A 12,356-nucleotide genomic window follows, 5' to 3' on the forward strand; every position below is an offset into this window, starting at 1 on the left:
TTTTTTTAAAGGGGAGCATATGATCAGGTGTACGTTTCTGAAGCTTGTTCAGGGTCATAGGTTTCTGAAGTTTGCTCAGGGTCATAGGAGGCACAGTATCAGCAGCATGGGTGCATTCCAGACTAAGTAAAGGAAGCTTAACAGTAGAGGAAGGCAGGAAAACAAAGGTGCCAAGAGGCCAGGTATCTAGGTTGGCTATGGCAACTGGAAGGGTGAACAAGTGTGTGAACAAAAGAAACTATAGAACTCCGGGAAAAGTACACATGACATGTGAGATGCTAAGGCCCATCCGGGAAGGCCTATGGGGACTGAGCTTAAGACAGTTTGTGGCCTGCAATGGGGGAGAAAACCCAGGGAAGTTTGCTGAGGAGGGCCATGTTGGATTACTCCCTCCATCTCCAGAACTCCCTCTTATGGTACTCTGGTACTCTTATCACCTTCCATTCTAGTAACCTGGGCCCTGCTTAGAGGTGCCTTTGTGGACTCTGTGACTCATAGCCTCGTAAGTTTGCTTGTAAAGCTTTGGGGGTCACATTCTATTCTTCCAGAATAGAGAAACATGAAGGTCTTCCCAGAAAGGTCTGAACCCTTTTTAGTTTTTATAGCTTCCAAGTCTTCCACTGGGCTATTACTGGTCATATTTCATACAAGTCTTTTAATTTATTATTTATTTATTTTTATTTTACATCCTGGCTGCAGCTCCCCCCCCCCTCCTCCTATTGCCTCCCCCTCCACTCACCAATCCACTCCTACTCCATTCTGTTTAGGAACAGGCAGGTCTCCCATGAGGATACTAGTCTTAACTTGAAGTTTCTTAGAGGTCTGAAATTTAGGATTGAGCTTACAACAATACCAGGACAACAAAACAGTCATGGCCAGAGTACCACTTCCAAAAAGTGAGATATTTCTGAAGTTTTGAGTGAATGAATGTACTCACTGTCACCAGAAGACTCTCTGCTTGGATTCCAAGTCTAGGCTCCGAAACCTAAGAAGAACCTCTTCTATTGTTTTCACAGAAAATCCTGCCCCTGAGCAGCCTCTGCCTAATGTTAATGGGATAGACAACCCAGGGGCCATCCTCAAAGTGACTCACCCCCCTGTGGTGGGTAGTGATGGCTCTTGCATGTTCTTTGAAGACAGCATCATCTACACCACCCAGATGGATAATATCAAGCATACATCACTCACAGCCAGCCCCCAACCTCGAGGTGAGGCTTTGAAGCCTTGCCTGGCCCTGAACTCTGATTGTGAAAATGCAGAGCCCACAGCCAGGCCTTAAGAGTGAATGTCCCTTGAGAACTCTACACTTTTCCCTGCCCTGTGGTTGTCTCTAAGGCCTCATCTATGGGCAGCTTTGGATATATTTATTCTCTCTCCTTCACAGAAGTGACTTTCCTGAGTTTCTCTTTGTCCTGGGAAGAGATGTTTTATGCCCAGAAATGTCACCGCTTCCTGACTGACATCATCCTGGATTCCATCAGGCAAAAGGACCCTAAAGCTATCACAGCCAAGGTGGTGTCCCTGGCCTACAGGTTATGGGTATGTATGACAGGCCTTGGGGCATTCTGTTTCTTCTCCACACATCCCCTTGCCCTTGTAATAAGTAGCATAAGACAAGAGCCAGGCTGTGGTGGCACACACCTTTAATCCCAGCATTTGGGAGGCAGAGGTAGGCAGATCTCTGTGAATTTGAGGCCAGTCTGGTCTACAGAGCGAGTTCTAGGACAGCCAGGGCTGTTACACAGAAAAATCCTGTCTTGAATAAGAAAAAACAAACAAACAAACAAAAACACAAGAGGTTGAGGGAAAGAAGTCAGGGACAAAAAAAGAGTAGCTGGAAAGGCAGAGATAAGAATGCAGAAGCTAGAAGATGGTCATAGATAGCCCTGCCTGACTGTAGACTCTCTTGGTAGACGCTGAACATCAGCCCCAAGCAATTTGTGGTGGATTTGCTGGCCATCACTGGCTTCAAGGATGACCGACACACTCAGGAGCGTCTGTACAGCTGGGTAGAGGTGAGGCCTATCTTCCCTGTATAGGGAATGGCAACTCTGTCAATATGGATACTGTTGCTGCCAGGCCAGTACTGTCATCTAGAAAGCTAGCCAGCTAAGTCAGTGGTCTCTGGTCCCATGGAGGTAGATGGCTGAAATTAACCAATCAAGACTAGTCAAAAAAAGCAACATTGAAGAAACTTGTTTTTATAGTTTTCCTCTAATGACACCACTATGTCTTCACTACTAACAACCCTTGGCCTACTTGGAAAGCACATATTAACTCAAGCACATGGACATGGAGTTAGGCTTTTATACTCAGTAATAGCTAATTCCCCTATTTAGCTATGATATCATCATTTTTTTATACTTAAGCTCCTCTACATATTTTTTTTAGGATTTGTTTTTACTTTATATGTATGGGTGTTTTGCCTGCATGCATATTTGTGAACTGTGTGCATGCAGTACCCTCAGAGGTCAGGAGAAGGTGTTGGACCCTTGGAAACAGGAGTTACAATTGTGAACCACCATGGGGATATTGGGAACCAAACCCCAGTTCTCTGCTAGAGCAGCTAGTACTCTTAACCACAGAGCAATCTTCCAACCCCTAAAGTATTTCCTAAAAGCATTTTTGGAGTTTTGGGAGAGGCCTGAGATAGGCCTTCCTATGTATCCCTGGCTGTCCTCAAACTCACTATGAAGGTCAGGCTGACCTCAAACTCACAGTGAACAGCTTGCCTCTTTCTCCCAGTGCTGGTATTAAAGGCCTATACTACCATGCTTGGCTAAAAACATTTAAAGAAAACAAAAGAGCAAAAGAATGGTTAAGGTTTGAGAATTTGCCTACCCCCATTTATTTTGTTTTTGCTACAGGTCATTGAATCCAGGCAAGTACTCATATTCCAGCTGCCTCACTTTTATAACTTGAGATACAGTTTAGCTACACTGTCAGCTTGGGCTTTAACTAATTTTGTAGACCAATTGAGATTTTAATTTTTGTTTCTTTCCTAATTCTGTAGAATAATTTCAGCATTATATGTGTGAAAGATTTAGCAAATTCTCAGTAACCTGACTTTTTATAACTGAGTACATAATGATAATGACATTCACCTTAAACACAGGACTGCCCAATTACTGGTAGCTCTCTAGCTTGTATGTTATTTATAAAGGTAAAGTCAGCATCTGCTGCTAGAAAGAGGACACAAGCATCAGGAAGCACATTTTTTACTGTCATTGTGGTCAGTTCTCTGATACCAGAACCCTGTGAGATTGTGAGATGCTTAAGGGCAGAGCTTAGCCCTAGAGTACCAAAGGTCCCTTATAATGAGGCTTTCTCTTTGTTTTCTCCTAGCCAGATGAGGGAGCCCCCCCACTATACCCCCCACAGAGCTAGAATAGGTAACTGGCCTAGAAATCAGGGATAAATTAGGCCTTTCCTTGCAGCTCACACTGCCTTTCGCCAGAAAATATGGCCGTTGCGTGGACCTGCTCATCCAGAGGGGACTGTCCAAGTCTGTCTCTTACTCAGTCCTGGGCAAGTATTTACAAGAGAGCTAGAGTACCCACCCAGAGATGTTGGTCCTACAGACCACCACTTGCCCAAGGATCATTTTAACTGTAAAATCCAGAATGTACATACCCAACCAATGATACAAATCACTTTATTTTTATTATAAACAAATAAAAGAGTAAATCACAAGACAAATGCCTAGACTCCTCCTCTGAGAAGACTTGAGTACCAGTGACCAGTGAAACCAGTAGATAGGTCTAACTGAAAACTGTTCAAAATGCATCAAGTCAAAATGTCCAAGCTACCCCCAAAAAAAGAAGCTGGAGATGAGGAGCCAAGGAATTCAAAAATAAGGGGCCTATATGGGGCTAGAGACCAGCATTACATTCAAAGATTGAGGAGCAGGTGCTGGGAACCCACTTGTGTCCTACATTACTTCTGAGAGCTCCATAATACTCTAGTAGCCTAGAGTTTGGAAATATTCTACTTCTGCCCCATCCTGTCCTTAACTTACAATTGGGGTGGTAGCTGGAGGGGATAGGAGAAGGATCTCAGGAGCTTATCTAGGCTTTGTAGCTAGATGCCCTTGGAAAGGCCCTAGGCAAGTCAGTTGGTAGTTACAGACATCAGAGAGGATAATCAACAAGGCTATTCCTATTAGTTATAAGGAGTGGGAAGGGGGTTGGCCCAGGAGCCAGCCACGAACTATTATAGTAGATTCAGAGGTATGGTATTCCTTGGAGTTCTGGTATCTACTGTTCATCTTCAAGCAGGACTCAAACCTATGGTGTTAAGTCAAGGATGAATACTTTGCTTATCTTGTTCTAGAGAACTAGTAGAGCCTTTCCTCTGGGGAATGACTATGACCCACCCATTTCCAGCTCCCCTAAATAAGAGGCAGCTATAGCCCAGGGTAGGTTAGGGAGGGGCTGGTAGGCATAAGGCAAAAAATGGCACTCACATATGACAAGTCCTCAAGGCCTCTGCCCAGGGTCTGCTCTGACACACAGCTGCTGTCAGAACCACTAGAGCCACTGGCTGATGGGCACTGGGATGAGACCTCAGAGTCCTCAGGTGCTAGGGAAGAAGTTTGGGTTGTCAGCAGGGGAGGCCCAGACCCGAGCCATGCCCCCTAAGTCTACGCCCACACATACTTAAAGAGGGCTGGTTACCCATCTCCGCCTCAGCTTCCAGCGCTGCTTCCTCAGGGAAGTTGGGTGGATACAGGGACCAGTGAACACCCAGAAGAGCAGGATCTCTGTACAGGTGCAGATTGAGAGACCCCAGAACAGAACAAGAGGCACGGTCTCCAGGAAGGGAGCCCAAGGCACCCAGATAGGGACTGTCATAGTCAAATGGTGCCACAGCAATGGAGGCCCTAGAGCGAGCATCTGTGTGAGAACCAGGGGGCAGATCAGAGCCCAGTCTGGCCTGAGGTAGCCAGGGGAGCACAGGCCAGGAGTGACAAGAGGCCACATTGCCTCCTCACTCCCACCCCCTGTAGGATGCCCACTACCTCGTCTCTTTAAGACATAGTTGATGTTGCGGTCATTGATAGCTTCTTCACTGGGGGCAATGTCCCAGAAGGCCTTGTTCCCCACACCCATGGATGCCATCTCAGCCATGCGCACCTCTGAGTAGAGAATAAGGCATAAGTGAGGCCCCCTGAGCTGTGTCTAATGAGTTTTTCTTATATACCCTTATCCCAGAAATTAGCCATCCAAAGCCATGGTCCTTCCTTGGTGCCAGACTCTCTGCTCCCAACCACCCCTGGGAAAGTTACCATGATGTCCCTTTTAGGGCATAAGACCTCTGATACTCAAGAGAAAACTTTGTTCTTCCCCTGCACTGTCTACTGCTGTTGCACCTCTCTCTCTTCCCAAGCTTTTCCAAGTCCCTAGACGTCCCAGGGTACATTCTAGGAGCCTTACTTTCTCTCCAAAGAGTGTGTAAGGACCCTAAACCCTTCTCAGGCTCATAGGAGGACACATACTCTTTGGGCATGAACAAGGACTCACCCTTGTTGTGGACAGCCTGCCTCCAGAGCAGGCGGGAGATATCAGCTGTCCAGGCTTGTTTGATGGCCACACTGGAGGCCTGCAGCACAAACAGGTCCCTGGCCTTTCGACGACGGAACCAGATCTCAAAGCGCAGTTTGCTCTCCCCACAGCATTCAGTGAGGCCAAGGTCTGCCATCTACATGGCCAGGGGAAAGAAGCTTGGTGAGGCATAGATGGGGGGCTAGAGGCAGAGGTCAGGGTCATGTGGACTTACTTTGAAGGAACGCTTGTAGGTAAATATGTCAACACCTGCAGGCCCACGACGAGGCTTGCTGAAAAGTAGCAGCTCCTCAAAGAGAAAAACACGACGGCAGGACTTATGGCGCCCAGCCCGTACTGTGAACTCATCCTGTCTCACCAGCTGACCTTGTTCCTTGAGATTAACCTGCAAAGTTGAAGCCCAGTAAATGTCTATCCACTTCCACCCCCGGCCCTGTAGTATCCAAGGTGTTAACCCACATGGCCTGGGATGACTCACATCACAGCCCTGGATGGCATCCATGGCTAGCAGGTCATTGCCATGTCTGAGCTGGAAGTGCACAAGGCTCTGGGCTGCCTGAAGGGCACTCAGCTCTTGTGCCGGGCCCCCACATGCCCTTGCCAGCTCCTGCAGTAGTAAGGCATATTTGCTCATGCGCTGGATGGGCTTTAGTAGGTAGGAAGCCAAATCCAAGTGGTCTCCCAGTGCTTGCTGCTTCTCCTGCCACATAAGTGGGAGATCACCAAATGGTTTTGGAGTATGCCACCCATCCTCTGCTCTTCATATAGTCACAGACTCCTACCTTGAAGAAGGTGTGACCATAACTGCTCATCAGGGCATCAGAACGAGGTTTATTCTTGCTGTAGAGTGCATACATCCCAAACTGCACCCTCTATAAGGACACATGGCTCAGCCCAGGTACCAGAGGATTGGTTCCCAAAAGATATCCCCCATCTCAACCACACCACTCTCTTAACTTTAATAGGACAAAGATGCTAGTAAGTGGTTTCAGACAAGGAGCTTCTCTGTACCCCTGCAGACCCCACTTGGAATGACTATAATCTAGCAAGAATCAATGCTATACAGGAGCTGTCTGGGCTCCACAGACAGCCTCCACATTCAGCTCTGCCCCTCCCAAGGTTCTGAGACCATCACTTTGGTATTCACTATACTCAGCCAAGCTCATGATACCCACTAGGTCTCTTTTCTGGGGGGTGGAACTCTGCCCCTCTTCTGGCTTTTACTTAAGCATCTCTCTTTTAAACTGGGAACCCTGCCCAAATGTAATTCATAGGCAATTTCCTATTTATTCCCATCCTAAGTGTAATCTGGAATAATCTTTATTTGTATATCTCTCCTACTTAACTGAAAACACACTAAGAAGCAGGGATTTCTGTGGGTCTCACTCGGAGCTATACCCTGGTATCAGTTTGCTTTCCCCTGCAGTACTCAGTAAGGCACAGAACTCTCTGCATGGAACCTTATACTAAGTATGTGTCCAGAAGCACTCTAGGGCTCATGTGACTTATGGAACTTACATGGCGCAGGAAGGCATAAGCCACTCGAGGTGGGTGCCGGGTGCAAGCCTCTAGCTCACGCAGGAAGAAATGATAGTGGAAATCCCGAAGCTTTTCAAGGTTGCCAAAGAGGTGGGCACGTTGGCCACGGAGGCCCTGGGGCACATCTGGTCGATCTAGCTCAGGGAAGTAGTTCTGCATGGTATAGTCAAGGGCCCGGACATACTCACGCTCTGTGGCCACCATCTCCGCCAATACTAGCTGCAGCCTATGAGGTAGGTGGAGTCAGGACCCAAGACCCTCCACTGTCCTCCCTTCCCTGCCCTCTGCCTATACCTGTTGGAGTTCCTGAAGTCAGAGCTGCCTGATAGAGGAACAGACGGGGATGACCTGGGCCGGACACCTCCTCCAGTCTCAGGTCTGTGAGAGTCAGTAACAACTGCTGCATAGTGGCCATGATAGGCAGCATCACCAAGATGCTGCCCCAGATTCCGATCAAAGCTGTAGGCCTTCCTCAGTGGAGGAATGGTGGGTGTGGCAGGGGCCCGCCTGACACATAAGGTAGCTGTGCTGTTTGTGGATGGCGGTTTCAGTGCAGCCTCAAGCTTCTGATCCAGAGCCAGCCAGGTGTCCTGGCACTGTGCCCAGGCCCATCGACATTCCTGGCGGATACCTTCTGACTCTAGGCCTGTGGCAAGAGCCCACATTTTCCTGAAGTGGGCAGGGGGCAGGTCAGGATGTCTGGTCCAATGCAGCTGCAGCCGCTGCAGCACAACTCCTGGGCGCTCCTGCTCTAGCTCTGTCAGTACCCGCTGCCCTTCCTCAGTCCATGTTGTGGCCTGCAACACCAAGGCCATAGACATGAAAGCAGAACCCCCACCCCCACCCCCAGCAAGCCTACAGTGACTTCTGCTGTGCTCCCTGTCCCACCCACTGGCTGGTCCCAGGCTACAATCTAGAAGCTGAATTTTGGGATAAGAAAATAAGTAAGCCAAACAGGATGCACCCAGACTCTTGGGCAACCTCCACAAAGTCAGGGATAGGACCTCCTCAGCCACCTGCTTAAAGAACTGAAACAGCTTCTCAGCATCTGCCAACCGTTGACGTTGCTGGGCCAAAGCTCTAGAAAATTCTGTTAGCTGGGATCTCAGGGTCAGAAAGCGCTTTCCAGGGGGCCCCAGTTCAGCAGCTTCCCAGCCAACCAGTGGCTGCAATAACTTCTCCCCTTGCTTGATCTGTTCCTGGAGAGACAGATGGGCTCAGATGGGGATCCAGCCCAGACTTAGATCCTTTCCTCTGGCATCTATACATCACCTCCCTCACACAGACTTCCTCTATCCACTCCAGCCCCCCTCTGCCTGCCTCCCTCCCTACCTACCACCTTTCCTCCCTTCCCCTCTCTCACCCACCCCAGGCCTTCTGAGTCTGTACCTCAGCAGTACTCAGTGTTCTCCTGGGCTCTGCCTTTCTCTATGATTCTTCCTGCTCTCCCTCACCTGGCTCCTGAGGATAGTGCATTCTCTTTCCAAACAATCTCATGTGACCAAACCCCAAATAACATCCACACCCATGATGAATAGGTGACCCTCTATATAAGGCTTCAAGCAAAACTCAAAGTCCTTCCTCATTCCCTGACATTTCAAAAGCACGGCTAAGACTGGATATATGAAGGCCTTCCACCTGGGTCCTTCACCCTCTCATATGGCTGATTTATCAAGTCCTACAGACTTTCCAAATCCATCTTTACTACCATTTTAGTCAAACAAAATATTACAGTTGGCCCTCCATATTTTCCAGGATCCATATGTGTGGGTTCCACATTCATAGATTTAAGTAACTTCGTATTAAAAGTATTTGAGACAAAATTATATCTGTATGTACATGTTAAGATTATAATTATTCTCCAAATATATAATCTAACAACTATTTACATAGCATCTATACTATGCTAATCAAGAGATTATTTAAAAGTATTGAAAGGATATCTATTGGTTATCTGCAAATACTACAGCGGTTTACATCAGGGACCTAAACATCCACACATTTAGGTATTCAAGGTATGTCCTGGAACTAATTTAATCCCCTACAGATACCAAGAGACAAATATGTGTCACACTGCGACTACTACAGTTACCTCTAAACTGGATTTCCTACATCCATTTTTCCCAGAAACCAAGGTTGTCTCCCTAGAACATGGATTTGATTATCGATAAGCTTTTTACTGGTATCAGTCTCCCAGATGCACTTCATGTCACCTCATCCCACTTTCCTCCTGCCACAAGACTTTTTTCTTTTGTTTTGAGATAGATAGGGTCTCTCTAAGTTGTGCTGGTACAGCAATCCTCCTGCCTCTGCTTTCCATGTGCTGAGACTAAAGGCATGCATCATCACACCTGGCTTTTGCTACAGGACTTTTGAACTGTTCCCAGCCTTGATTGTCTCTCCATCCCTCTTTTTCCCAATTAATCCCAAGTTATTCTCCCATGCTGCTTCTCTCAAGAGTTATCTTTGTTTGCAAATACATATGACTACGAACCTTTGATTACAACTGATCTCTGCTGAATGCTAACCTCCAACAGAGAAAGGATTGTTTGCCTTCACTCATGCCACAATCCTAGTCCCTGGCAAGGTACCTCAGTCCCTGCAGAAGGACCAAGTACCCAAACTTACCTGGGCAACCTGGTCTAGCTCTTGAAAGGGGCCTTGGGCCTGAAGCAGCATGTCCAGTGAGGGCTCCCCTGGTTCCTCCAGTCCCGGCCAGCCCACCTCCTGTAGCCACACTTCAATCTGTATGGATACAAATAGAGGAGAGCAATGATAGCTGCTATGGGGAAATTATAGCTATGACCAAGGGCAGAGACACACTCTGGATAAATAGTTCCCACCTGTCGCAGCCCATCCTCCTGGGCTTCCAGCATCTGAAGGAGCTCTAGGGCCTGTACTCGCTGATTGCTTTGCAGAGTTAGCTGATGCAATAGTCCATCCACTTGACCATACAGCTCATCAGCCTTGTCTACTGCAGACCTGTGAAAAGCATACAATCCTCTTCCTCTACTCTAATATGCTGGACTCATCTATCCTGTGCTGAGCCAGCCAGCTGAGACTTGACACAAATAGAGGAAGCTGAGCTGGAGTAAGATCTGGTAGCTGGGCTTCTATCTACCTGTAATCAGGGCTCAGGGTCACCTCTGGCATCCCTTGCTTCAGCCATGCCAGCTCCAGGCTTCCCTGGCTTTGCAGCCATGACAACTGTGGTGAATCTAACACTTGTTGCATAAGGGACTGTGCCTGCTGTAGCAGCTGACCAACTTCCTGTAATTGAGAGCAACAGACATTGGTGGACATGGAAGAGGAAAAGGAAGTCAGGGGAGCATTGGAGGAGATTAGGAGGGTGACACTCACTCCAGATGCCATTGGCTGCTCCATAGCCTTCATACTGTCAATGACCCCATGGATCAGGGCACAAATCTCCTGACAATTCTGCTGTAGGGTTTCCAGACGCTGTGAGCAGACAAAAACATGGCCAGTGTACAGGGATGATGCTCCCAGCCTCCGGGGTTCCAGACCACTGCAGCTAGTTTCTCCATAGGTCTGGGTTACCTGTATAACCATAACCTTCCAACCCCGCCTGGTATACTGACCATCCGGAAATCCAGCCAGGCTTGGTGGCTGTAAGGCAGGCATCCTCCCAGTGAAGTAGGCAACCCCATATTAGGAATGTGGGCCAATAGGCTCTGATGAGAGGGCAGCTGCTTGAACTGCAGAAGGAGAAGGTATGATACAGGAATATGTGGACAAAGATCCCCACCTCCATCCTAGCCAAGCTGGCTCGGTACCTGAATCCCTGTAGGCATTTCCTCTGGCATCTTCCCAACTAGCAGCACTTGCTGCACAGATCCTGGGGCTGCTTCCTGCAAGGAATCCAAGTTCAGCTCTACTCCTGGACTACAGAAAACGAATGGAAGGGAGTCATAATCCTCTACTCACTTGTAGCTGGCTGAGGCCCCAGATGAGAGAAGAGCTCGGGGAACAAATTCGGGCATCAACTAGTATGGTCAGTCCCAGAGCCTGTACTTCGGACCTAAATGGTGAGGTTTGTTTTAATATCCGATTCACAGATCATAGCACCTCATGGTTCAGGCTTAGCCCTGCAACTTTCTCCCTCAAACCTGGGAATGCCTCGCAGGTAGAACAAAAGATTCAGAAGTTCATAGCTATTGCACTTGGGATGAAGCCAAGCTGGGCTGTGGGCACACAGAAGCAGCACTGCTCGGCCTTCTACATCCCGTGTCCCTGTGGAGAGGAGAAAATGAATACTGGCAATCAGGCCACCCTTCCCCCACCTCATCTAAATCCTTCCAGCTACCTGGTAGGGCAGCCATGCCACTGGCCAGTAGCTCCCAGGTGAGGTCTTGAGCTAGGAGGCAATCAGCAGGCTGGAACCTGGATCCACTAGGGTCTTGAGAAGAGAAATGGCTTGGGTTTGAATGGGGCCAATTTCCCAGGGACCTTCTCCATGGACTACAGCTTCAGTCTGAGTAGGGTCAAAGACCTCCCAGATGTCAATGTCTATCTCCAGACAGCCCCATTCCCTTCCCAGATTTCCCCAGTCTCCCTCACCTGCCTCCGGTAGCTTTGACGATGTCTCTGATAAAGAGCTAACACCAGCTGGCCGTGCTTTGCCTGGACCCGGGTTCCCTACCAAGCCTCCCCCTTGGTTGTCACTCTCCCCCGGTGTCAGGTTGACCTGAGAGGACATAGGATTCAAGAGGTTTTCCGCTCCAGAGGAGGGTGGCTCCTCTGACTGGGCTGGGGGGCCTCCTAATAAGCTCCTCTGGCCGTCCCCTGACCCATCTGCAGCCCTTTGCTCTGGAAGTGATTTAGGCTTCTTGGACAAGGAACCTCCCTGTAGCTCTCTGCCTTGGGTTGCCCCTACTGCTGGTGTTGAAGGTCTGGGGTCCATAGTCTGTATCTGGTGAGCAGGTTTCTCCTCCTTCCGGGTGTTCCTGAAACTGCACATAGTAAACCTCCCATCTGCATCAGTGCCCTGGAAGTCTGAGGACACATCCCAACCCTCAAGAGGTCCTTCCATCACTCTCTGGTAAGAACAGGCTGCTCTGGGCCAGTGGGTAAGGGATTAGGCGTTGATGTGAAAGGAGACGTCAGCTCATCCAGGAACTGGTTTGAAAATGGTGGAGCGTATCGAGTCTGAGGGCAGGCAAGCTGGGAGCACTAGGTGCAGGAAGTGCTAGGCTGGGTACCAGGTTCCAGGAAGCTGTGCCGCTAAAGTAGTCC

General features: G+C 48.6%; 2 protein-coding genes across 4 annotated transcripts in view; one reads left to right on the plus strand and one right to left on the minus strand.

Annotated features, from left to right (window-relative positions):
* The window catches only part of Kctd19 (potassium channel tetramerization domain containing 19), a 38,448-nt gene extending 34,749 nt beyond the window's left edge, over nt 1-3,699 (plus strand). For all 3 annotated transcript variants that reach the window (XM_051201536.1, XM_051201534.1, XM_051201537.1), the window contains exons 13-16: nt 1,017-1,208; nt 1,385-1,539; nt 1,914-2,015; nt 3,438-3,699. In XM_051201536.1, coding sequence (XP_051057493.1) covers nt 1,017-1,208; nt 1,385-1,539; nt 1,914-2,015; nt 3,438-3,551 — 563 coding nt within the window. In that variant the 3' untranslated portion in view covers nt 3,552-3,699. The remainder of the gene's footprint in view (nt 1-1,016; nt 1,209-1,384; nt 1,540-1,913; nt 2,016-3,437) is intronic.
* Nucleotides 3,700-3,793: 94 nt separating this feature from the next.
* Nucleotides 3,794-12,163, minus strand: Plekhg4 (pleckstrin homology and RhoGEF domain containing G4). Its single transcript, XM_051201567.1, has 21 exons — nt 11,682-12,163; nt 11,428-11,520; nt 11,231-11,354; nt 11,049-11,142; nt 10,898-10,972; nt 10,703-10,819; nt 10,464-10,562; nt 10,225-10,373; nt 9,947-10,085; nt 9,732-9,848; nt 8,120-8,302; nt 7,398-7,900; nt 7,083-7,329; nt 6,347-6,436; nt 6,043-6,264; nt 5,779-5,949; nt 5,523-5,700; nt 5,021-5,137; nt 4,659-4,895; nt 4,466-4,581; nt 3,794-4,286 (listed from the first exon to the last, which is right to left on the minus strand). The coding sequence occupies exons 1-21, from the start codon at nt 12,151-12,153 to the stop codon at nt 4,281-4,283; spliced, it is 3,549 nt and encodes a 1,182-aa protein (XP_051057524.1). The 5' UTR covers nt 12,154-12,163; the 3' UTR covers nt 3,794-4,280.
* Between the last annotated feature and the right edge of the window lie 193 nt (nt 12,164-12,356).

This window comes from Phodopus roborovskii, unplaced genomic scaffold (genome assembly GCF_943737965.1).
Source record: "Phodopus roborovskii unplaced genomic scaffold, PHOROB, whole genome shotgun sequence".
Classification (NCBI taxonomy): domain Eukaryota; kingdom Metazoa; phylum Chordata; class Mammalia; order Rodentia; family Cricetidae; genus Phodopus; species Phodopus roborovskii.

Coding starts and splice junctions, on each gene's coding strand:
- Plekhg4 (XM_051201567.1), bottom strand. CDS start 12,153: ATGGAAGGACCTCTTGAGGGTTGGGATGTGTCCTCAGACTTCCAGGGC. Junction 11,355..11,427: donor TGGCATGGCTGCCCTACCAG/GTAGCTGGAAGG, acceptor TCCTCTCCACAG/GGACACGGGATGTAGAAGGC. Junction 6,437..7,082: donor CTTATGCCTTCCTGCGCCAT/GTAAGTTCCATA, acceptor GTGTCCTTATAG/AGGGTGCAGTTTGGGATGTA.